Here is a 25,225-nt window from a genome sequence, read left to right on the forward strand (position 1 = left end):
CGCCGCCCGCCGGGACGGTAGGCACATGCGCAAGAGTGCGTCCCCGCCCCCGCCCTCTCTTCCGCGCGGACCCTGCCCGTCCCCGCTCTGTCACCTCACAGTAGTCGTTGCCCGTGGCGGGTGCGGGGGCGCGCGCAGCGCAGGGCCGCCTCTCCCCCGCCCCTCAGGCCGGGCCTGGGCTCGGTCCCCCTCCCCGCTCCCTCCGCTCCCCACCCCCGTCGGGTACGGGAAGGTCCAAGCCGCTGCCGGGTGCCTGTGAGGGACTTCGTGGCCGCCGCCGCCACGGGTCCCGATGGAGCCGCCGAATCTCTATCCGGTGAAGCTCTACGTGTACGACCTGTCCAAGGGCCTGGCCCGGCGGCTCAGCCCCATCATGCTGGGTGAGGGGGCTGGGGGCGGGCGAGAGGGTGCCGGGACGCCCGGCAGAGGTAGGGAGGCCTGGACCACGGCTCCGGGAGAGACGCGGGGCCCGGAGGATGGAGGAGAGCCCGAGGGGAGAAGGGAGAGGTCGGGGGCTCGGGCGCCTGGAGCCCCACTCTACCGACTTCACGTTCTGAATCCAGGAGGAAGGGATGGAGGAGTCACGCCCTCCCGCTGGCCACTCCGCGCGGTAGGGTGAACCGGCGCTGCATCCCGGAGGCTCCCCTGCCGTCCGCGGGGAGCTCTTTACACTCCTTCCTCCGCGCAGCGTAGGGGAGGGGAGGTTGCCTGCCGCGCGGTGCCCCGCGTGGTGAAAGGGACACTGCGGAGGAGATTCCCCGGGTGGCCCTTGGAGAGCCTTCCCTCGGTGCGAAAAGGAAACTCTTTTGCAGTCCCCGGGGTGGACGGGAATAGGAAGCCAGAGCCGCACGGGGGCCCAGGCACTGCTCCCAGGTGGAGGTGAAGCCAGGTCCGCTGGAGCAGGAACCCCAGGATTCATCAACTTCTGCCCTGACCATGCGGTCTTCCCCACGGGCTCTAAGTTCATTGCTTTTGCCCAGATGGTTAGAAAGCAATTTGAGAGGAGGATCGGATACTGTTGTGTCAGTAAGGATTAGTAAAGGAAGTAGATCGGTGGTGGTGCTCCGTGAAACTACTTAACTGCCGGGAGAGAAAACCAGCCCTCGTTCACTGCACATCAAACCTCGTTATAACCCAAGTACCAAAATGTCTCACCTAACATAGAAATTGCCGAGTTTGTGATTTATTTCAGGTGGTATTGGGCAGGAAAAGATTCCAGGAATTGAGAAAGTGAACAGCTTTGGCAACATCCGTTTGAATGGCTAGTTTTTCCTGGCTTTTATGGGCGCCGTAGAGAATGTTTTAGTTCATCTCGGTAAGACAAGAGGGCAGAAGTCAAGTAAGCAAGGCTACTTTGGAAGGCACCTTTTCAGTGTTTTTGAGTTTCTGATGTATCATAGTCGATTAAACTTAAATCTCTTAACCCTGGGCCAGTGAATGGTTGCTCATATTGGCTTCACATCAGAATCACCTGGGATGCTTGTTAAAAATATAGATAACTTTCAACGAGTTTTGTTCGATGGAAATAGAGAAAACAAAGTTGGAGCAGTTCTTTAAATATTAAGGTGTGTTTGAAGCAAAGGATGTATACATGATTGTGTAGGCAGATAATTATCTAGAAGAATAGTTAAGAAATTGAAACAGTGGTAACTTACAGAAAGGAAAACTTGATGCCAGAGGGCAGGAATAGAGGGGAGACTCACTATAAACTCGTTTGTACCTTTTGAATGCTGTACTACCCATATGTTATCTATTCAAAATAAGAACATTTTAATTATACAGATTCCAGAGCCTCATCACACAAGTAGTAAATAAGAGTCTCCTGGGGTTTTGATCCAAAAAATCTGTATTTTTAATAAGCTCTTCAGATAATTGTTATGTAGCCAATCTATTGTTGGCTAGAAGTTTGGGCCTAGATCATCCAGTTGTTAAAATGAGTAAGGTAAAGCTGAAAGTAAAACTAACAAAGTCACCGAGGAAGGTGACTAACACTACACAGATTACATCAGTCAAGTTCTAACTAAACTTCTTGGAACGGAGCCATTATTTGGTTAGTTTGATCATAGCCACAATTGCCCTTAGGGCTCACTGCTTCATGATTCAATCGACAGGTTGTTTTTTTGAGTGCCTACTATGTGCTAGTCCATGTGTTAAGATTAACTGAGGACAATATATTGAGCGAAGATGTTCACTACCATCATGGAGCTGGTTCCTGGGGAAAATATTAAAAATAGGCAAAGAAAAGAATTATATAAATTATTTCAAATAATAATCGTGATAAGTGCTAAGCTGTGCAAGAAGCAATCAGGGTGCTGAAATAAAAAGTAATAAGAGAAACCTAACTTTAAATAAGGGTATCAGAAGCAGTGTGACTTAAGTTGGGAATTTAAGGATGAAGAAGGTGTCACAAGGAGGGTGGTAAGGAAGTTATAGTGTTCTAAGCATAAGGGGGATCAATCTACCAAGGCCCTGAGGTAGGATAGAGCTTGGCCTTATCCTGGAACTGAAAGAAGGCCCTTGTGGAATATCATGGGTGAAGGGAACAGTGCCATAACTGAAGGTGGAGTGGCTGGACCTGCCTCCTCCCTCTTTTTAAAAAAAGATGTAAAATCCTAAAAGCACCTCAGCCAAAAATGGGAACTTCACCAATTTGGCGCATCTGACCACAACGGCATTTCTGAGAACATCACCTTGCCTGCAAATCTAATTCTCTCTTCTCTATCCCTTTTTTCCCATATTGCTTTTTATGCCTTTTGCAAAAGTAATGCAAGGATTGTCAAAGCTAATAGTCACTACTTTCTAGAGTTGAAAACTTGTGGAAAATGGACATCGCCTTACTGGTTCATCCTGTCCAGACATTACCAGTCTTCAAGTTGGGTATTTCCCAGTTCTGGGTAGCCCTATATTGATTTCCCATTCCTAAATATATTCAAACCTTTAAAAACTCCATTTGATTCTTGATTTTTGCTCTAACTTCCAGAAGCATATTAATAGCTAGCATTTATTGAGAATTTACCATGTGCCAGGCCCTTTTTTTCTGAGTACTTCATGTGTGTTATAATCCTCACCACAATTTTCTGAGGTAGGTCCTGTTATTCCATTTTTCATTTAAGGAACCTGAGACATAAGGTGTTAAGAAATTTGTCCAGCTCACACAGCTGGTAAGTGGCAGGGCTGGGTTAAAAACACAGGCAGCCTGACTCCCAGAACTCATGTTGTCAATCATTTTGTTATGCCACATCTGCTGTAGAAGGTGTCCCTTTATAATTTTTCAAGTTTGTAAAGGCATCTTTGGCTAAATGTTTCAAATCTGGATGAGAAGAAGATCTGGGTTCAATGTGTATGTGCCATAAATCATAGATTTATGATCATTCCTTAGAGCCTTGATTTTCCCAAACTAGGGTAATTCATCAGTTGTATCTTCTTATTCTTGTTATGACAGTTCCTCATTCTAAGACCCCATGTGGGGCAGCCCAGCCCAGGTGGCTCAGCGGTTTAGCACCACCTTCAGCCCATGGCCTGATCCTGAAGACCCAGAATCGAGTCCCAGGTTGGGCTCCCTGCATGGAGCCTGCTTCTCCCTCTGCCTGTGTCTCTGCCCCCCCCCCATGAATAAATAAATAAAATCTTTTAACAAAAGAAAAAAATAGGCCCCCATGTAGCTCTATTACAGTCATGACGGGACTAGAAAAAGCCCAGTATAATTCTCTTCTCCCCCAAACAGTGTAGACTCACGGTTTTATGCTGTCCAGTGTCAGTCTCCTAGAATTGCTTTCCATAAAGGTATTTCTGGTCCAGTGTCCTTTAATCACCATACAAATGGTCCCAGATTTATCCTTAGCGTTCTAATAGACAGCTGATTACACCTCTTTTTCATAATATACCATTTGCCTAAGATAATTAGTTATTATAATTGTCCTTTAAGTTCCTCCTTTTAATAATTTTGGCCGTTCTCTAAGTTTCATGACCTTTTTCTGTACTAAAGTAATAGAAATGCAGAGGTGTTTTTTTCTTTTTTAAATTGTGGTAAGAGTTACTTTATACTTGTTGATTGTTTTCTAAAGTTTTGTGTTCATCGATGTATCCCAGGATTACATACCCCCCCCCCCGCCCCTGCAGGATTACTTTTTTTTTTTTTTTTTTTTTTAACAAGCCTACCAAAATTGTTCTCAGGTTTAAAGACATAGGATATAGAACATAGATATTTATTTTTTGGCAGAATGCAATCTAATGAATATTTGAGATTTTACTCTATACTCAGTTCATTGCTTAATTCTATAATACAAATAGTAATGAAATAAAAAACATGAATTCTGAGGGGCACCTGAGTGGCTCAGTTGGTTAAGCATTTGCCTTCTGCTCAAGTCATAATCCTGGCGTCTTGGGTTTGAGCCCCATGTTGGGTTCCGTGCTCAATGGGGAGTCTGCTTCTCCCTCCTTTTGACCCTCCCCCCAGCTCATGCCCTCTCTTACACACACACTCTGTCTCGCAAATGAATACATTAAAAATCTTTAAAAACAAACCATGAACTCTGTCCTCCAGTTTATTTGACTAAAAATAACAACCGTACACATGCAACATTAGAGAACAGCATAAAAGAGATTATAACTAAGATGGCAGAATGAGCAAGTGGTAAAACAGTTATTTTAGATTTTGAAAGAAGAGGGAGGCCATGGTGGGCTGGATGTGTCAGAGAGACTTCAAGAACCTTGAGCTGCTTGGAAGGCAGGGACTCTGTCTCCTTTCTCTGTATGTCCCCAGTGGCCAGTCAGAGTACAGGTAGTCAATTATATATATATATATATATTTTTTTTTTTTTTTAAGATTTTGTTTTATTTACTCATGAGAGATACAGAGTGAGAGAGAAAGGCAGAGACACAGGCAGAGGGAGAAGAAGCAGGCTCAATAATATTTTTTTTTAAGTAAGTTCTAGGGTGTCTCAGCAGTTGAACATCTGCCTTTGGCTCAGGGTGTGATCCCAGAGTTCCAGGATCAAGTCCCACATTGGGCTCTCTCCATAGAGCCTGCTTCTCCTCCCTTTTCCTATGTCTCTACCTCTCTCTGCGTGCCTCTCATGAATAAATAAAAATCTTAAAAAAAAAAAAAAAAGTTCTACACCCAATGTGGGGCTTGAACTCATGACTCTGAGATTGAGTTGCATGTTCTACTAACTGAGCCAGCCAGAAGCCCCACAATAAATATCAATTGTAGGAACAATTGAGACTTGAACTCAGACTTGAAGATTACATAGAATTTATTTGAATCTGAAGGAGTTTTTAAACTTTTAATGCCATCTATTTTGTTTTAGATATTTATTGTTCACTGTGTAAACTACTTTATATCTATCTAATGAATTAATTTAGTAATCCTGAAATTTCATTCTGGCAAAATGAAAACTGATGCATTTACAAGGCCCTTTTGTGATCCTTCTGCTTTTCTCTCCACCCTCACCTGTCTCCACATGCTCAACAAAATCAGCAGGAGCCTTTCTCCACTGGATTCCATAAGAGAATTAAGCTCTAGGGAAAATGATTTGAGTAACTGTTTTCTCAATTCTGCCAATAGATACCTTAGGGCATGAGGGCTTAATGCTTTTGCAAAATCCTGGTGGAAAAGGGCTGTACTCCTCAACAGGATGTAAAAACCCATTTAGCTCTTTTTCAACTTTTGGCTTTTCAAAGGCTGTGCCCTCTCCCCAGAATACTTTTGTTTGGCTTGGCTAACTTCTGCTCATCCTCAAGGTCTCAACTAACATGTCACTTCCTCCAGGAAACCTTCCCTGACCCTTACCCCACAAATCTTGGTCATGTGTCCCTAGTATGTGCTCATGACATCCTGTACTTCATTTAATAGCATTCATCATTCTGGTCTATAATTTCTTTTCTCTTCTTTTCATTTCTTTTCTTTTCTTAAGAGAGAACACCTGCAAGCAGGGCAGGAGTGGCAGAGGGAGAAGGGGAGAAGGAATCTTAAGCAGGCTCCATGCTCAGCACAGAGCTGGACGTAAGAGCTCCAGGTCATGTTCCCGAGATCACGACCTAAGCTGAAATCAAGAGTTAGATGCTTAACCAACTGAGCCACCCAGACGCCCCTATAATTGCTTATTTTCTCGTCAATGTACATACCCCTAGAACTGGACTGGAAGCTCCACTGAGCAAGAACTCTAGATTTATCCAGTCTAACACAGTGATTGGCGTTCAGTAAATACAGCCTGGCTGAATGGTGGAGAGTTGCAGACCTACCTCAGAGCATTGCTACAAGGCCTAATGACATCAAACAGTGATCAAAAGGGAACCCTCTCAGTACTGAAGAAAAGAACTCACAAGTCAGTTATTTTTATACTGGGAAAGAATCCTGTAGTGGCTCAAAGGAATTCCAGCATTAGAATATCAAGTAGTAAAAAAAAAAAAAAGAATATCAAGTAGTTTTAAATGTACCTTTTTTTTTGTCCATTTTTTGTACCTTTTTTTTTTTTAAAAAAAGATTTATTTATTTATTCATTCAGAGAGAGTGAAGAGAGAGGCAGAGACACAGGCAGAGGGAGAAGCAGGCTCCATGCAGAAAGCCTGACTTGGGACTCAATCCTGGGTCTCCAGGATCACACCCCGGGCTGCAGGCGGCGCTAAACCGCTGCACCACTGGGGCTACCCTAAATGTACCTTTTTTGAAGATTAAAATACCCTCTCAGTTTTTCACAATGTACTACATTTGATTTTGTGATAACCTTTCTCTGCCTGAAGGAAGGGAAAACCCTCCTGCCAATTAGGCATTTTTTTTTAATTCTTTACAATATTGGCACAGAGGCCCACTTATGTTATACAAATGTTTCCTTTTACCTTTTTCCCACCTAGATTCAATATTTATCCAGTGGCCCAGAGAAGAGCAAACTGATTTTTTTAAGTTAACATTAACCGCTTCATATAATCTGGAAGATGCTGAGCCAATCAGAAGATTAAAACACTGCCAATTAGGAGTGCCTGGCTGGCTCAGTCAGGGGAGCATGGGATTTTTTTCTCAGGATTCTGAGTTAGAGCCCCCACATTGGGTATAGAGATTATAAAAATATAAACTTTAAAAATGTTTTAATAAAAAGAAACATTGCCATTTGAAACCACTATCAAGGAGTACCTGCCTGGCTCAGTAGGTGGAGCATGGGACTCTTGATGTCGGGGTTGTGAGTTCAAACCCCATGTTCAGTGTAGAGATTACTTAAAAATAAAATCTTAAGGGATCCCTGGATGGCTCAGCGGTTTAATGCCTTTGGCCCAGGCGGTGGTCCTGGAGTCCCAGGATCGAGTCCTGCATCAGACTCCCTGCATGGAGCCTGCTTCTCTCTCTGCCTGTGTCTCTGCCTCTCTCTCTGTCTCTCATGAATAAATAAATAAAATCTTTAAAAAAATAAAATAAAATCTTAAAAATAAATACACTATCAATAACACTGTATATTAACTATACCGGAATTAAAATAAATGAAAACACTATCACTGGAGAAATTTGGGAGGTGAACTAGGGTTATGTTTGACTGCTACTTGTGCAGAGGACCCCGCTGGCCCATCACCAAGTAGACATCTGTTGAACACAGGCAGTATTCCAGATGCTTATCTGGAGCATGTCTTACAGCCAGCGTGGATGTCTGTGTGCTCCGTCCATGTTAATTGATGAGGAGGTGGATGGTGAATTTTTCTCCTTGGCTTTTTTTTTTTTTTTTTAGATTTTATTTTTTTTATTCATGAGAGACACAGAGAGAGAGAGAGAGAGAGAGAGAGAGACGCAGAGACACAGGCAGAGGGAGAAAGCAGGCTCCACGCAGGGAACCTGACATGGGACTCGATCCTGGGTCTCCAGGATCACGCCCTGAGCCGAAGACAGGCTCTAAACTGCTGAGCCACCCAGGGATCCCTGGCCCTTTTTTTTTTTTTTTTTTTTTATTCGTAAGAGAAAGAGAGGCAGAGACACAGGCAGAGGGAGAAGCAGGCTCCATGCAGGGAGCCTGATGCGGGACTCGATCCCGGATCTCCAGGATCACATCCTGGGCTGAAGGCGGTGCCAAACTGCTGAGCCACCGGGGCTGCCCTCCTGGTTTTTTTTTTTTTATATACTAACTTAACTCTTATAGTCAGTGGAATGGTGACCAGTGCAGACCTCACTCCACATTCTTTGTTACTCATGATGAAAACAGGACTGATATCCATGTCTTCCATTTGTTTTCATGCACATACTTCAGAGGCCTTGAAATCAATGCATTAGATGTGCTAACAAGCTTGGAGACAAGCAGGCATCTGACCCACCCACTCTCTGGCCTGCTGAGGAAATCCTAGTTGGAAAATAATCTGCTTCTGTAGTGTGCTAAGCCTAATTCATGTTCCCACATGGCCTTGTGACCTAATTCAATCTCAAATCACCACCTCCTACTCAACCTACTGCTACCTCAGTATGGCAAAAAAATTTTTTTTAATCAGTTTAGTTCTACTTTCCAATCCCTGTCGGCCCTATGGAGGCCCTTGTTCTTTTCCTCCCCAAAACAGGCTGTTTCTACTTGAGCTGCTCCAACAAATACATCGTCATATTGTGTTTTTCTTTCTTGCTTCTATGCCGGACCAACCACGCATCTTTATTTACCTGTTTGTAAAATGATGTTAATAAATACAAACATTTGCCCTACTCTACTACACGAGGATGTTGTGAGAATAGGATAACTGTGAAGGAGAGTTCAGATTAAGAAAGGATGTAAGTCTGCTCGATCCACATTTGAAGATGCTTGTCCTAAATGGGTTACCATTCCCCTTCAGCATCCAGTGTGTTTCTTCTTATCTACTTCTGTGGAATTTCCACTCATTTTGGATGAGGGCAGAGCCTGCCCCATAGTCTTTTGGGGGCTACCCCAGAAACCCCAGTCCAGAACCCCTCTGTCCATTTGTGACCTTGTCAGTCAAAGTAGCAAGTCTTTTAGTGAAAAGCACACCTGTCTCCTAACTGGAGGACAGAACTCAGCTACATTTTATTTTCCTTGTTATTTCATTTAGCCTAGCAACACAAACACAGAGTTGAAACATTTATATGTAAAATAGACACAGTATTTCATATTAATTCCCTAGGTACTGAAATCTCTTCTTAGATCTTACCACCAATCCTGAGGTAAAATTTATCTTTTGGAGGTCTTTATACCCTTTTCCCCAAGGCCATTATACCTAATATAGTTTCCATTTATCAAACTTCTGGGTACCACACACTGTGATGCTTTATTTTATCTTACTTTTGGAAGAGGGGAAGAGGAGTAGAGGGAGAGAGAATCTTTTTTTTTTAATATTTTATTTATTTATTCATGAGAGACACAGAGAGAGAGGCAGAGACAGGCAGAGGGAGAAGAAGCAGGCTCCATGCAGGGAGCCCGATGTGGGACTCGATCCCTGGACCCCAGGATCATGTCCTGGGCCAGAGGAAGGCTCTAAACCGCTGAGCCACCCAGAGATCCCCAGGGAGAGAGAATCTTAAGCAGACTCCCCACTGAGCACAGAGCCCAATGCAGGGCTCGATCTCAAGACCCTGAGATCATGACCTGAGCTGAAGTTAAGAGTTGGACACTTGGGCAGCCTGGGTGGTCAGGGTTTAGTGCCACCTTCAGCCCACGGCGTGATCCTGGAGACCCAGTATCAAGTCCCACATCAGGCTCCCTGCATGGAGCCTGCTTCTCCCTCTGCCTGTGTCTCTGCCTCTCTATGTCTCTCATGAATAAATAAATAAAATCTTAAAAAAAAAAAAAAGTTGGACACTTAACTGGCTGAGCCCCCCAGGTGCCCCTTTATTTTTTTTTAAGATTTTATTTATTTATTCATGAGAGACACAGAGAGAGGCAGAGACACAGGCAGCGAGAAGCAGGTTTCATGCAGGGAGCCCGACATGGGACTCGATCCCAGGACTCCAGGATCACGCTCGGGACTGAAGGTGGCGCTAAACTGCTGAGCCACCGGGGCTGCCCTATTTTTATTTTTATTTTTATTTTTATTTTTTTAAAATTTTTATTTATTATTTATGATAGTCACACAGAGAGAGAGAGGCAGAGACACAGGCAGAGGGAGAAGCAGGCTCCATGCACCGGGAGCCCGACGTGGGACTCGATCCCGGGTCTCCAGGATCGCGCCCTGGGCCAAAGGCAGGTGCCAAACCACTGCGCCACCCAGGGATCCCCCTATTTTTATTTTTTAAGTAAGCTTTATACCCAGTGGGGGCTCAAACTCACAACCCTGAGATCAAGAGTCTCAAGCTCCACTGACTGAGCCAGCCAGGTTGCCCCCACACTGTGATGCTATATATACATTATTGTTTGTGGTCACAAGTCTCTATTGAAAAAACTGAAGTTCAGAGAGGTTGAGTAAACTTGCCCAGGATCTGCTGCTAGCAAGAGGAGAAATGAGGGTCTGAATTTGTCATATTTTTAGCTGCCTCTGATGACACTGTAAGCAGCCATCAGTGGGTCGTCATGGAGGGGCCATGGTCTCTTTTGTCTCTTCCAAAAAAAGAATTAGGTTAAATGTTATCTCATTTAAAAAGTTTTCTTAAAGGAGCAAGATACTCATTCCATTTATGTCCTAGGTAAATTACAGAATAACTAGAGTGGTTTATGCAAAGGAAGCATATCCTCTCTCTTTCACGCGGTACTTAGAATTTCATCCTTTAGAAAGTCACCGGGCAGATACTGAAAGCAACGTTTAGCAATTAGTAATTGTTAACATGAAGTTATAAGCAAAGGCAAGTGAGTAATGTCTGATAACGTTCTCACATCTTTCACTGCCCTTCCTCGTCATCCTTAGCACTGGCATATAGTATCTCCCATTGACTACTGCACAGACCTCACTCAGTCTGCTGTCTCTATTGTCCGCCCTCCCGTTCCTCTTCACCTACAGTTCCCTCTCTTCCCTCTCTCTCTCTCTCTCTCTCTTTTCTAAGATTTTATTTATTGTGAGAGAGTGAGAGCATGAGAATAGGGTGAGGGGCAGAGGGAGAAGCAGACTCCTTGCTGAACAGGGAGCCCAACAGGGAGCAGGGCTCGATCCTGGGACTCTGGGATCATGACCTGAACCCAAAGGCAGACACTTAACTAACTGAGCCATCCAGGCTCCCCTACAGTTCTCTTTTATTTTATTTTTTTTTAAAGATTTATTTTTATTTATTTATGATAGAGAGAGAGAGGCAGAGACACAGGCAGAGGGAGAAACAGGCTCCATGCCGGGAGCCCGACGCGGGACTCGATCCCGGGACTCCAGGATCGCGCCCTGGGCCAAAGGCAGGTGCGAAACCACTGAGCCACCCAGGGATCCCTACAGTTCTCTTTTAAAAGACATAGGTGTCTTTTAAAAACGTGGCTCTGAAAAAAATAAAAAAAATAAAAAATAAAAAAAAAAACGTGGCTCTGATCAAGGCACTCTACCATCTAGCAACCAAGAAGGCCCCCAGAGTTTAGGGCAGCCTTCTGTCCAAGCTGACCCTATTTTTGCCAGGGCACCTGCTGGCCGCTTTTCCTCCGAGAGTATCACCATCACTGTACTCTTTTCTCTAACCTTTCTTTATCCCACCTGTGTGTTCGCACATACTATTCCTTCTAGCAGAAACGTCCATTCCTGCCTGTACTTGTTCCCTGGTTGAATTGCAGCTTGTAAAGGTAGTTCCTTATCTTTATCATAGTAAGCATCTTATTTTTACCACTGTGTAATTTTCTACCACTCTATGATTAGAGCCTATCAACATTGTATTTTACTTAGCTATGTGTGTCTTTCACTTGATCTTAGCCAAAAGGCCAAGAAGCGATGTATGTCTCTCTTTCCATTTGACTTTGGGCTTCTTAAAGGCAAGACAGTGATCTCTTCATATTTTCCTATTTTCATTTCCATACCTAATACCATTTCCACCCATATGGAGGTATAGAATACATTTGCATTGACTATTCAGGTGGATGACAGTTGTTAGGTTTTGCTTTGTCATTTCCTGAAGGATCTCACCTATGCTCAATGAAGAAGTAGATGATAGCTTTTTTATACCATTGTTCTACTGTTATCTGTATATATGAGACAAATTAAAAAGGCAAAGTTAAATTGACCCTGAAGGGGAAAGAAAAGCAGACATAAAATTGGGGTACATCCATACCAGTGTTTTTTTATCTTGCATTCTGATGGATGCTGATCACTTTTCAACTTTCTTAACACAGCACAACATACCTGTATCAGGATCTAAGGACCTTATTGGAGGAGAATTGCATTCCTAGAAAGTGCCCCAAGAGGTTTATGATGAGTTACTTTTTTTTTTTTTTTTTTTTTTTTAAGATTATTTCAGGGAAAGTCCAAACAGGGGGGAAGGGCAAAGGGAGAGAGAATGTTAAGCAGACCCCAAGCTGAGCGAAGACCTCAATCCCATGACCCTGAGATCATGACCTGAGCTGAAACCAAGAGTCAGATGCTTAACCAACTGTGCCCCCATCCCAGGTTACTCTGGGTTTAAGCCATGTTCTGAATTTACTCATGCGGGGAGGCCATTTAGTCTGGTTCCAAGTGGCTAAATCTCTTCTTTTCTCCACAGGGAAACAACTGGAAGGCATCTGGTAAGTTGGGTGGGACTCCTTATGTTGATTGGCTGGTTTATGAAACAAAGCTGTACCTGTGCACTTCAGGTTCCAGACTGTGGCTTCCAGCTTAAAACCCAGCTCTCTGTATCATAAAACTTACAAGTTCTTTTTTTTTTTTTTTTTAAAGATTTTATTTTATTTATTCATAGAGACAGAGAGAGAGAGAATGAGAGAGAGAGGCAGAGACACAGGCAGAGGGAGAAGCAGGCACCACACAGAGAACCTGACGTGGGACTCGATCCCGGGTCTCCAGGACCACGCCCCAGGCTGCAGGCGGCGCTAAACCACTGCGCCACCGGGGCTGCCCAAAACTTACAAGTTCTAAAGCAGTGGTTCTCAACCAGGAGTTTTGTGCCCTGACCTCCCACCCCAGGGACATTTGGCAGTGTCTAGAGAGATTTTTGATGGGTGGGTGGTGGCCAGAGATGCTGCTATAAGCATCCTAACCATGCGCAGGACAGCCCTTCATAACAAAGAATGGCACTAGTGCTGAGGTTGATAAAACCTGCCCTAAAGAAAGGCAGAATGATGTCATGCCCACCCCTAACCAAGCTTTCTAACTACAGAAGTCTCAAGGGTCCCACATGACTGTCTTAAAACACATCAATCAATCAATCAATCAATCAATCAATCAAACACACATCTACTTTGGTCTCTCTGTCCTGGATCCATCCCTGTCAGACAAGATGGTGGCTGAGCTCTCAGTTCCATTAATGAGGAAACCATAGGTCAGTATTCCTTCTGGACTCCTAGAGCCTGCTGACATCTGGGATGACCAGAATGATCCTTTGCTTTGTTTGACTCAAACCAAGTAATATGAGCACTTTTGCTTATCATCTGTTCTTGCCCTCAGCATAGTCCAGGTTGACTGCTCCTGTTAGTTTTAAAAGCCTGGGAACACACCTTGGTCTACAGAGCTTTATTCTACTATAGATTTGTCAGTATCAGAGTGATTCTAGGGCCTCCCCTCTCTGCTGACATGACCTAAAGCTCAAGGAGGACAGTTCTGCCCCCAGGGACATTCAATAGTGTCTGGTTGTCACAACTGAAGAGGTGGGTATGGGGATGTAGGGGGGCACGATCCTGCTAAACTGCCTAGAATACACAGGACAGCCCCCCAGCCAAGAATTCTCCAGCCCCAAATGTTAATGGTGCCAAAGTTGAGAAACTGAATCTATGATATTTATGCCTTTGGTTAGTTATATAAGTTATTGACCTTGTAAGCCCTATCTTTGGGTAGAAATTACTCTCTTTGCAAGGTGGTATTTGCTTTTTCTCAGACCAGTTTTAAGAGTTCTGACTTCTCCTATCTCTTCTCTGCATTGCAGGCACACCTCCATAGTGGTGCACAAGGATGAGTTCTACTTCGGCAGTGGTGGTATCTCCAGCTGTCCCCCAGTGAGTGACTTCCCCCCACACCCTTCCCCAAGGTTCCTGGGGTTCCCATAGACCAGGAACTTTGCTACCACTCTGTATGTCTGGCTTCTATCCCAGTGGATGTCAACCTATGGCATAGTTCCTCATAACTACTTTAAACTCAACTCAAGAACACCCTTCCCAAGCCTCTTCTGTGTTCCCTCAGCATTTGTGGGTCCCTCTGGGTCACACTGTCTGTGATACAGTAGATCAGCTGTTCCTGAGTCTCTGTAGGGAGCCATGTGGAAGCTCCTTTTGAGCTGAGACTATGTCTTGCTCTCTGCCCTATCACCAGCTCCGAGCCTAGCTCATAGAATGAACTCAGCCAATGTTCAGCCAAAGGAGGAGCGTTCTGAGAGGTAAAGTGAGTTGCCTCAAGTTATAGGGCCAGTAAGTGGCACCAATGCTAAAAGTCAAGACTCTGTCTCCAAAGTTCATGCACCTTTCCAAAAAATTGGTCTCTGAGCTATCAGAGTTTTCACAGGAGGTGTTCAACCAGAGACCAAGCCATGCACTCATTTTGATACTCATAAATGGAAAGTCATTCTTGGTTTCTTCCTCTCACTGGTTCCCTACCTTTTCTGGTAAATCCTTCATGAAGCCCAGTCAATTCTGCCTTGTAAATGAACCTTAAATCAGTCTTTTTCTATCTCTTCCCATATTTCCATCCATGCCACCCTCACATCTCAAGTGGACTGCAGCAATACATCATTCCTCCTTAGTCAGAACTCTGCACAGGGAGGCGAAGTGATCTTTTTCTTTTTCTTTTTTTTTTTTATTTTTTTAAGATTTTATTTATTTATTCATGAGAGATAGAGAGAGGCAGAGACACAGGCAGAGGGAGAAGCAGGCTCCATGCAGGGAGCCTGACGTGGGCCTCGATCCCAGGTCTCCAGGATCACGTCCTGGGCTAAAGGCTGTGCTAAACTGCTAAGCCACCCGGGCTGCCCCCGAAGTGATCTTTTTCAAAATGAAAAACTGACCATGGCATTCCCCTGCTTCAGTCAGAACTCTTCCCCACTGCTCTTGGAATAAAACCCAGCAAGCTCAGCCTGGCCCCCGGGCCCCATCTGATCTGGTCTCAGTCTCCCTCTCTGACCTTTTTTCAGGTTTTGCCTTTCCCCACTCCCACCCCCTTCTCCTTCCTAGAACATTCCGTGGACATTGAAACCTACCCTCTCACTTCAGTCCACCTCCCTGATCCTTGACCTGGTTCTGCCTCTCCATCCTTCAGATTGAGCTCAGTGTCAATTTCTCAGGCAAGTCTTCCCAGACCCCTCAGACCAGAAAGGTCCCCTGTCATACGTACTGATGTCATTCTGAACTTTTCCAGCAAGACCCTCATTGCAACTCATAATTATGCATTGGTTTATGAGATTTTTTTGTCTGCCATCCCCGCTAGACTATAAGCTTCACAAGGGCAAGGATCTCATCTATTTTGTCCATATCATACCCCAGTGTCTAGCATAAGGCCTAGCACATAGTCTCAATGCATGTTTGTTGTGGGTGAATAATAGGGGGTCGACTAGTGACCTTCCAGTCTCTTGTAATTCTGAGCCCACTATTCTTGGACGATCTTAATTATCCTGCTCACCATGCTTTCCCCAGTGCCTAGAACAATGTTAGGCACACAGTAGGTGCTCAATAATTATTGCATGAATGATTGATCTTTTCAGGGAGCTCTGCTCAAGGAGTGCTCTCCCTTATCCCCCAGCTCATTCCCAGCTCTGTCCTCCCCAGTGATCTGTTGCTTCACCCTTGGCTGGTTCCCCCTTGGCCTCAGTCTCTCCTTTGATCTGCTATGGCAGTCTGTTAACTCGAGGGTTTCTATAGGCCTTTCATGGGCCATTAAGTCCTTGCCTGGGGAACCCTATCACCATTGTTAGATTAGACTCACAGATCAAAATAGAACTGAATTATGGAAGTATTTGCCAGCCTGCCAGATTTCTCGGAGTCCTTCACATTTTCCCAGTCTTAGAAGGAACATCAAGTGTGTCACAAGGAAAAACTGGCTACATCCACTTAAATACAGGCATAGAAAGCTGGCCTGTCGAGCACTAACCATTTCTGGTTATCCTGTTGTGCCCTTGGGATCAGCCACATTGTGGACAAAGGGAGACTTCAGGTTCTGGATTTCTATGTTTTTTATCAACCGGATGAGTAAACAGCTTCAGGGGTCTGACCAGCCAGAGACTCAGCTTCCCAGGGCCCTACCAGAAACAAGTAGCCCAGCTTTTTTAGCCATGCCGCCAGCATGTGGCAATGGAGAGTTAACAGGAAGCTCTAAGCCATTGCAGCCTTGATACAAATAGGAACTAGCCCTCTCATCTCCCCTGGGTGCTCTGAAAGATAAACGTTGGAGCAGAGCGTTTGTGGTCTTCCATGGGAAGCCACATGAAAAAATTCAGTGGAGATGGTGACTTAATGATTTTCTTTGGGTTGGCTCTTTTAGGGAGGGACATTGCTTGGGCCCCCAGACTCTGTGGTTGATGTGGGGAGCACAGAAGTCACAGAAGAACTCTTTCAGGAGTACCTGTCCTCCCTGGGGGAGTCTCTGTTCCGGTGAGTGGAGACATGGGTGGTGGTTAGTTGTGTCTGTCCCCCCACTAGATGATTGGCCCCAGAGGGCAGCCACCAGGTCACATCCCCTAGAGCACTCAGCACACACAAAGTCTGGCCCAGTATTTGTTAAATAGATATGGAGAAAAGGCAGCCCTGCCACGGAAAGAGCTCAGCATCGTTCCAAGGCAGATAGTCCGTCCCAGCATAGCTTCTGCCGAAACTCTGAGGGAAGGAAGGGCTCTTTATTCCTCCTGCTTAAAATCAGCAGCTGCTGCTCTAAACCCATACTGGGCACATGTCTTGTCCTGAAAAATCAAAAACGGGGTTTGCTGAGGAGTCGGGGTGATATGTGAACTTGAGCGGGTTTTCTCTTCTTTTTGAGAAGCTTTAGACAGTCATAGTAGTGTTCAACTCTAACCCTCAAGCTCTGCTTCTGTGAATGTAAAGATTTTCCTGAGACCGCAAAGGAGCCATATATTTTGATTCCATCCTTCCCTTACAAAATCGGTGTCTTACGGTCCAGAGTGGCAAATCCAGCAGTCCTTTTGGAGTGTAAGAGAGAAGGAAAATGCTAGCCCTCGTACTCAGCTGTGCTCACCACGCCATTACTGGGTTTGACTTATCCCACATATGGTTCACTGCCCCTCTGACATGTTCCCCATACCTTTTCCACAATGTATAGGAGAGAGGCCTACAACATCTTTGAAAACAACTGTAACACCTTCACCAACGAAGTGGCACAGTTCCTGACTGGGCGCAAGATCCCTTCTTACATCACTGACCTTCCCTCTGAAATTCTATCCACGTAAGTGGCGTCAGCCTCTGACCCTGCCCCTCGGATCCCTGATCATGGTCAGCACCACTTGGCTGACCCACCTCTGCCCTTCCCTGCTCTCTTCAGAGTCCTCCCACTACAAGTGGGCCCTATCAGGATGGCACCAGCCAACATAGAGGGCCCACCCTTCCCTCCAGTCATTGGTGCTTGCCTGTGTGGCCTTCACCATCCTTGAACTTAGGCCAGCTCTACCCCAGCCTGAGTGCAACCACAGAACTTAGAAACCCACTTGTCACTGGCTCCAGCATTGGTACAGATCCTGGCATCTGCCTTTCACCTTGTTCATGAAGCAAGCCACTGCTTCCCAGAAACAGTTGCATAAAATGCCACTTTTTTTTTTTTTTTTAAGATTTTCTTTCTTTATTAGAGAGAGAGAACAGGGGCAAAGGGAGACGGAGAAGCTGGCTCCCTGCTGAGGAGGGAGCCCAATATGGGACTCCATCCCAGGCTTCAGGATCATAACCTGAGCCAAAGGCAGACACTTAACTGACTGAGCCACCCAGGTTCCCTAAAATGCAAATAGACAAGCAGAGGATAGATCAGAGATTTAGTAGGGTGGTTTATGCTGTAAATGTCATTTGTTGATCTTTCTTCCCCTGCACCATGGGCCCTTTCATGTCCTTAAAGACAACTTCCTACTGGCCTTCATATCTTGTAGTGCACAGTCGGCCCTCAGTTGATGTTTTCTTCAGGAACATGCTCTAGCCCCTCCCACCCTGATGTAGTCTGAGCTTTGTGGGGCATCATCCAGGCAGTGTTGCCTAAAAGGACACACGCACCCAAACCCGTCACACCCTTCCCTTCCTTTGCTGTTGATTATGTTCAGGCAGCCCCTACCCACTCCAGGACCGTATCTGTCTGCTAACTCTGACTCGGTTTCTCCTGAACTGGGGCCCTGTCCAACGAAGATCCTGGCAGGTTTAGCAGGCTTGGCAAGGTGAGCTGTTTATCACACGTGGGTAGGAACCCCACTTGCGAAAAACTTGCAGAGGAAATGGGACTGCCATGTCCAGCTGGTGGGGAGAGCCCTAGCTCCTGGCCCTGGCCTTGTCTGCCTGTTTCCTGGTGGGCGTGTTGAACACCACAGCCTCACTAAACGATCTAGGTTATGGTGCCCTAAACAAATAGAAGTAGTTGAAGAATGTTCTGGTTGTTATTGTTTGATGGGTGGAGTTCCAGGACTTGTCTGAATAAGGGCTAATGTATCCTGATTTCATCTGTTTATGCTTGAGAATCCTTCATTGCCTTTGAACCTAGACAGGATTTCCAAAAATGGCAATATCCACTGAAAAAAAAAAAAAAAAAAGAAAGCCAGTAACTGAGATGTGTTGTGGGCACCCTGATTTAAGGTTCTAGGAATTCTGGAAAGTCTCTAAGACTCCAGTATTTACAGTGTTCTTTCCAGCTAAGCTACTCTGAGCACAAACAGGGGAGAGGGGGCTTTAGAAAGTGGCATTAACGGCTTCTGGCAACCTGCAATTGTTGATTTCCCGAATATCCCCTGCACTCCCTAGAAGATACCATTTTCATATCCTCATTCCTTTGCCTCAGCTTCCTTCCTCAAAACTTATTTTTATCTTATACTGTGAAAATTAAAGATTCAGGTACTGAAAGGCCAGAAAGCTCTAGTTCCCTGTGCATTGCTAGCCTGTTTAAGCCATGGCTAACCAGAATCTGGCGAAGGTAGTAAAATGGCAGCATCTACCGAGGAGGGGGCCCCAGGGGTAAAAGGACAGAGCAGGTTGTCGTGAGAGCCCCTTGATGACCGTCGTGTGCGGGGTAGGTGAGAAAACTGAATGAGGCCATGGTGTCCTTCCTGGTGTGGCACCACCACCCCTGTGGGCACAGTTGTGACTGTCTGCACCCAGCCCACCCCAGCCCTGGGTCTCTTTTCTCCACAGGCCCTTCGGACAGGCTCTGCGGCCCTTCCTGGACCCCATCCAGATCCAGCCTCATGGAGGGAGCCCCATAGGCCGACCCAATGGCCAGAGTTAACAGGACTGCATGGGACCGCCCTGCCTCATCAGGGGCTTTTCCTTTTTAAACAAAACAAACCCTACCAGATTTCTATTTTATAATTTTACATCAGAGCTAACAACCAGGGGACGGCTTTTTAAATTTCCCAGGGAAGGAGATCATCAGGCTGCATGTAGGACAATGCTGCTAAGATACAGAACAAAATGCCATCCCTTCTAATAGTATTATACTAATTTATTAAGGCTGTCTTGTCTGTGAGTTCACTTTTGACGCTGCTTCCTGAGCGTCCTCCACACTGGAGAAAGGGAGGGGGTTTGTTTAAGCAGAAGGCAAGAGGCACAGTTTGGGGGAGCCCCAACCTAGCACCTCTTTGCAGAGAATGCCCATGCTCTACCCAGGTTGTTACCACCTGTGGGACCCAGGTGAGTTTTACAACCTCTGTGAAGTGGCAGTTGCAACATCCCGGAAGCAGTTACTGTCTGGTTTTTAAATGAACCAAAGGATTTGGTGGTGCACCTGGGACCAGTTTCAGGATGACTAACCAACCTAAGTGAACTCTGTAGCTGCAACCTCTCTCACCTTCCCTCCCTACCCCAAGCAAGGCCACGGGACCAGGGCTGGAGCAACCGGAAGCCTCAGGATCAAGGGAGAATGACAGCAAGTGTCAGGCCAGAGAATACAGGATAAAGCCATTCTTCCTTCCACCTACTGATTGCCAATCCTCTGACATCAATTTTGGAGCACCTGCCTTGCTGCCTACAGGCTGCTCTTCCTCAGCATAGCTCACCTGATAGTTACTGAAGGTTTGGGCTGGAACGGCAGAGACCCAAGCTTCATGTCTACAAGTAATAATGTAGGTTATTTGCAGTCACTGTACCTCCCACCCCACCCCCCAACCAATATGCAATATTTGGCTAGGGACCAAGGGGAAAGGACTCCCTGCTCTAGAAAAATATCCCTGACATAGAAAGAATAATAATGCAGAATCAAGGTGGCAAGAAAATTTCAAGTTATTTTCGATAGATTTTTTTTTTTTTTTTTACATTATCCTCAATGTGTTTTGAAGTCACATGTTATTTGCATTGTCATTCTGACTTCAAGGATTCACTGTTGAGAGCCTGACTGGCCATTTTCCTCATGAGTTGCTGCCAGGAGCTTATAGGGAGGGACAGTCTGGAGATTTCTTATCTGGAGAGGCTTTCAGATTCCTTTTCTTCACATGCCTCCCTTAAGTTAGTTTTTAGGGGAGTGAATGTTGGGGAAGGGACTTAGAACTGCCAGGTGTCTGAATCCCAGCCCTGGCATCTGTGCGCCCCTCCTTGCCACAGCTCCTGCCACTTCTCAGACTTGAATTATGTTCTCTTTTCTGGGGTCTGGCCCATAGCAGGTGCCTTTGCTCTTCAAAAAGCTGCTGCTCATCTCTGGCCTCATCTCCTCCTGTCTCTGCCATTAGTCATAGCAGTTGGCACCATTGGGGTCTTGGCTAGAGGAAAAGATGGTTTTCTGCCTTAGTGTTTGCCTGTGACCTGACCAGGGGCACCTCCACGGTAACCAGCTGTGATGTCAAGCGACATTTTGGAGACCAGAAACCAGCAGGGACTCTTTAATGTAGACCCATGTGCAGAATTGGGCTCAAGGAGGATGGGTTTCAGGCTAGGTTTCTCTTGGAGGGCAGCTCATTGGTTTCTCTTGTTGGGCAGCCTTCTCCCTGCCTCCCACCCAATTTCTGTCCTTCTCCAGCTTGCCTTGCCCGGGCCTCTTTTCCAGGCTCCTGCTCCAGGCCTCTCTCCTCAGAACTCAGCTCTCTCCAGAGGGCACTGGGCATCACAGGCTGCTTCTCCCTTCTTCCCCATACCCAGGCTCAACTGGCTGCATTCCTAATAGCAGTCACTCCAGACCCAGTAGAAGTTAGCCAAACTGGCTACCCTAAGAAACTAAGTCACTCGGTACATTGAAAGCCCCCCCACTCCATGCCCAGCAGCCATTTGTGCCAATGCCTGTGCCCTAAGGATTGTGGGGAGAGATGGAGGGGCCAGCCAGCTGTCTACTCAGAGTGCCTCCAGGAAGGCAAGCTCACTCTCCCCACCCAAGCCCCCAGCACTCATTTTGGAAGCCTGGGATGAGGCTATGACCCCCAACCCCGTCCTCATACTTCTCGGTCAATCCCAGAACCCCAGAAGCATGCTCATTGTGACCAGCTAGCTCCACACAGGTGTGTGAGGCAAGCAGAGTGAGAAATGAGCCGTGTGTAATCATATCCTACACTGGACACCTTCAGGGAGGTCCATTGGTTTAAAGGGACAGAGAAGGTGGAGGGATGAGACCATCACCCCCCTCCCCAAAATAAAGCTATACCTTTGAGATTTCCTTTTTACCCTTGAAGTCAAACTAATAACTGTGTCTAGTACGGATGTGTTTGCTGGTTTTCTTTGGTGTTTTTTCTAATGCAATAAACTCATTCTGCCTGCTGCATTTGCGTCATGCTTGAAGGTCTGGGTATGCGTCCAACATAGCCAGGCTTCTGTCTCCCTCTGAGCTTAACTTTGCTGAATCTGGATATGCTGCCTTTGCTTGTTTGTAAGCCTTATGGTTAAGAAGTGACAATAACAGGGCAGCCCCGGTGGCGCAGCGGTTTAGCGCCGCCTGCAGCCTGGGGCGTGATCCTGGAGACCTGGGATCGAGTCCCACGTCGGGCTTCCGCATGAAGCCTGCTTCTCCTTCCTCCTGTGTCTCTCCCTCCCTCTCTCTCTCTCTCTCTCTCTCTCTGTGTGTGTGTGTGTGTGTATCATAAATAAATAAAAATCTTAAAAAAAAAAAAGAAGTGACAATAACAGGGATGAACGTATGACTTTCACCATTGGGTTACAAAAATAGGGAAAAGGCCCAGAGAGAATATTACTTGCCCAATGTCACCTTGTGGCTGGTGGTAAAGTAAGACTCAGAGCTGCATCTGCTGGCCCCAACTTCTGAGATCTTCCCCCAGAGGACTCTGGCCACACCAAGAAGTGTTTACTTCTGCTTTCAGTTTGGCTATAGGCTGGGTTCATGGCTCCAAGGCTCTCTCCCCACCTTGTTACCATGAGCTCCTTAAACACATGTGGGGGTGGGTAGGCAGCTCTCTGAGTGTCCCCTGGTACAACCAGACAGCAGCGTGACTGCAGGTGTCTGTAGATTCACTTGACCTACTTTGAGTGAGCAATTTCTACGGGCTGAGCCCATTCTAGGTGCTGTCACATGCAATGGGCTTGAGATGTAGATATTGGTCTCATGTTACAGATGGGGAAGACAGACGCAGAGAAAAAAAGTTGTCCAGGTGGCAAATGGCTGAGCCCTTGAATCTAGACCATGTTCTCACCACCGCACCCGTGAGACCTCACTGTTGAGGCGCTGTGTCTTTCCAGCATGCTAGCTGAAGAATACAGTGCTGTCTCTCCAGAGGACACAGAGGGTAGGTGGATTTGGCTGACATTTTCCCCCTCAAAGCTGGCATGTTCAGAGGCAGGAGTCCTTAAGAGTGCCTGGGTTTGGGCAGCCCAGGTGGCTCAGCGGTTTAGTGCTGCCTTCAGCCCAGGATCCGGGACACCCGGGATCGAGTCCCACATCGGGCTCCCTGCAGGGAGCCTGCTTCTCCCTCTGCCTGTGTCTCTGCCTCTCTCGCGAGAGACACAGCGAGAGAGGCAGAGACACAGGCAGAGGGAGAAGCAGGCTCCCTGCAGGGAGCCCGATGTGGGACTCGATCCGGGGTCTCCAGGATCACACCCCAGGCTGCAGGCGGCGCCAAATTGCTGCACCATCGGGGCTGCCCCTAAATAAATAAAATCTTAAAAAAAAAAAAAAAAACAAAAAAACAGTGCCTGGGTTTAAGTCCTAACTGTGCCACTTGGGAGCCAGTTTGTTAGTGTCCTTATCTGTAAAATGGGGTAATTGGTTCCTGTGTCCCTGTGAGCCAACTCCGTGCAGAGGCCCTGACCATTCCTCTCTGCTGAGGACCGTTTACACCATGATGCAGATGTGTACTACCTGCTTGTGGAGAAACTGGCAAGTGGTTTTACCTTTAGACTTTGTGACTCCTGGCAAGTCAATTGAGAGGGTTCATCCATCCCCCCAAAGGTTTACCTGGGAGCCTATTGTATGGAAAGTACCCCTGGGCTCTGTGTTAGAGATGCAGTGGTGAGCAGGACCAACAAGGCCCCTGCCTGGCAGGGGTTCTATTTTGGGGATGTGAGGAAACAGAGGGTGGAGAAGTTTGATAATCTCAGGTGGCATAGTGCTAGGGAGGAAATAAAACCTGGTGGTGGCGTTGTGTGTGAATGGGGAATATGTTAGGAGGTTGGGGAAGTCATGTGGCAAAGTGAAGTTTAATCTGAGGCCTAAAGGACAAAGATTAGATCTGAGAGAACATTCCAGGCGGAGGGAGCAGCGGGTGAAAAGAACACTAGAAGGACTGAACAGACACCAGAGTGGCTCGAGCATAAGAGCCGAGGGGTGATGGAAGTGGGGAAGGTGGAGGGCCTTGTAGGTGGGTTTGCTATGTTGAGAACATGGGTTTGCTATGTTGAGAACAGACTGGGGTGGGGTGGGGCAAGAGGAGCCGCAGAAAACCAGGGATTGCAGGGGGTGGGCGGTGGGGTGGAGGGGGAGTGGAGTAGTCAGTTAAGAGGCAAGGTGTTTTGAGTACCTGCTAAGTACCCGGAGCTGGGAAGAAGCAACCTGTTGCCCAGGTATTCAGGGTGCAGGGAGGAACGGACAGCCCCTGGGAAGCAGGGAAGGCCAGAGCTGTGGTGACTGCAGAGCCACTCACTGTCTGCCTCTTGCCCTGCATCTGCGAGCTTTTACTGAGCTACTCCAGCTTTGATCCGGGGTGTGCTTAAATATCTTGATTCTTAAAAATATTTTATTTATTTATTCATGAGAGACACAGAAAGAGAGAAGCAGAGACACAGGCAGAGGGAGAAGCAGGCTCCATGCAGGGAGCCCGATGCAGGACTTGATCCTGGGACCCCAGGAACACGCCCTGGGCCAAAGGCAGGCCCAAACCACTGAGCCACCCAGGCATCCCTGCTTAAATATCTTTTTTTTGGGATCCCTGGGTGGCGCAGCGGTTTGGCGCCTGCCTTTGGCCCAGGGCGCGATCCTGGAGACCTGGGATCGAATCCCACATCGGGGTCCAGGTGCATGGAGCCTGCTTCTCCCTCTGCCTATGTCTCTGCCTCTCTCTCTCTCTCTGTGACTATCATAAATAAATAAAAAAATTTTTTAAAAATATATCTTTTTTTTCCTGCTTAAATATCTTAATTTGTTTTTTTCCAAACTGATTTTTTTTGTTACAATATTATATATATTTAGAAAATGTAAGCAATCAATGAAAGTCCAAAGATGAGAGGAAAAAGTCATCTGAGGGATCCCTGGGTGGCGCAGCGGTTTGGCACCTGCCTTTGGCCGAGGACACAATCCTGGAGACCCGGGATCGAATCCCACGTCGGGCTCCCGGTGCATGGAGCCTGCTTCTCCCTCTGCCTATGTCTCTGCCTCTCTCTCTCTCTCTCTGTGACTATCATAAATAAATAAAAATTAAAAAAAAAAAAGAAAAAGTCATCTGAAATTCCATCGTCCTAAGAGATACTGGGTTTTGTGCACATCTCTGCAATGTTTCTGTGGATTTGAAGACACAGCTGCTAGACATGCTGTGTGGTACCTGCCTTTGTTCTCTCAGCCTGTAGTGAAGATCTGTAAGGCCCAGAAAGATGGAAGGAGAACCACTGAAGAGGGAACGATGGTGCCTGGTGGTATTGGATAGAAGAAGCTCTGAGAACATTCCAGC

At 46.4% G+C, this 25,225-nt stretch overlaps 1 protein-coding gene across 7 annotated transcripts; it reads left to right on the top strand.

Moving 5' to 3' along the window:
- The first annotated feature begins 42 nt into the window (after nt 1-42).
- On the top strand, nt 43-24,995 carry DESI1 (desumoylating isopeptidase 1). Of its 7 annotated transcripts, XM_072843764.1 has the most exons (9): nt 156-380; nt 10,038-10,155; nt 11,183-11,286; nt 12,569-12,590; nt 13,943-14,012; nt 16,483-16,592; nt 17,275-17,397; nt 18,254-18,364; nt 19,329-21,876. In XM_072843764.1, the coding sequence occupies exons 1-9, from the start codon at nt 293-295 to the stop codon at nt 19,420-19,422; spliced, it is 840 nt and encodes a 279-aa protein (XP_072699865.1). In that variant the 5' UTR covers nt 156-292; the 3' UTR covers nt 19,423-21,876. The 7 variants fall into 7 exon arrangements, with proteins under 7 accessions (XP_072699870.1, XP_072699871.1, XP_072699869.1 ...); XM_072843766.1 differs by lacking the exon at nt 18,254-18,364; XM_072843765.1 differs by lacking the exon at nt 11,183-11,286 and having other exon boundaries at nt 10,038-10,151.
- Nucleotides 24,996-25,225: the final 230 nt, after the last annotated feature.

This window comes from Canis lupus, chromosome 11, assembly GCF_048164855.1.
Source record: "Canis lupus baileyi chromosome 11, mCanLup2.hap1, whole genome shotgun sequence".
In the NCBI taxonomy this organism is placed as follows: domain Eukaryota; kingdom Metazoa; phylum Chordata; class Mammalia; order Carnivora; family Canidae; genus Canis; species Canis lupus.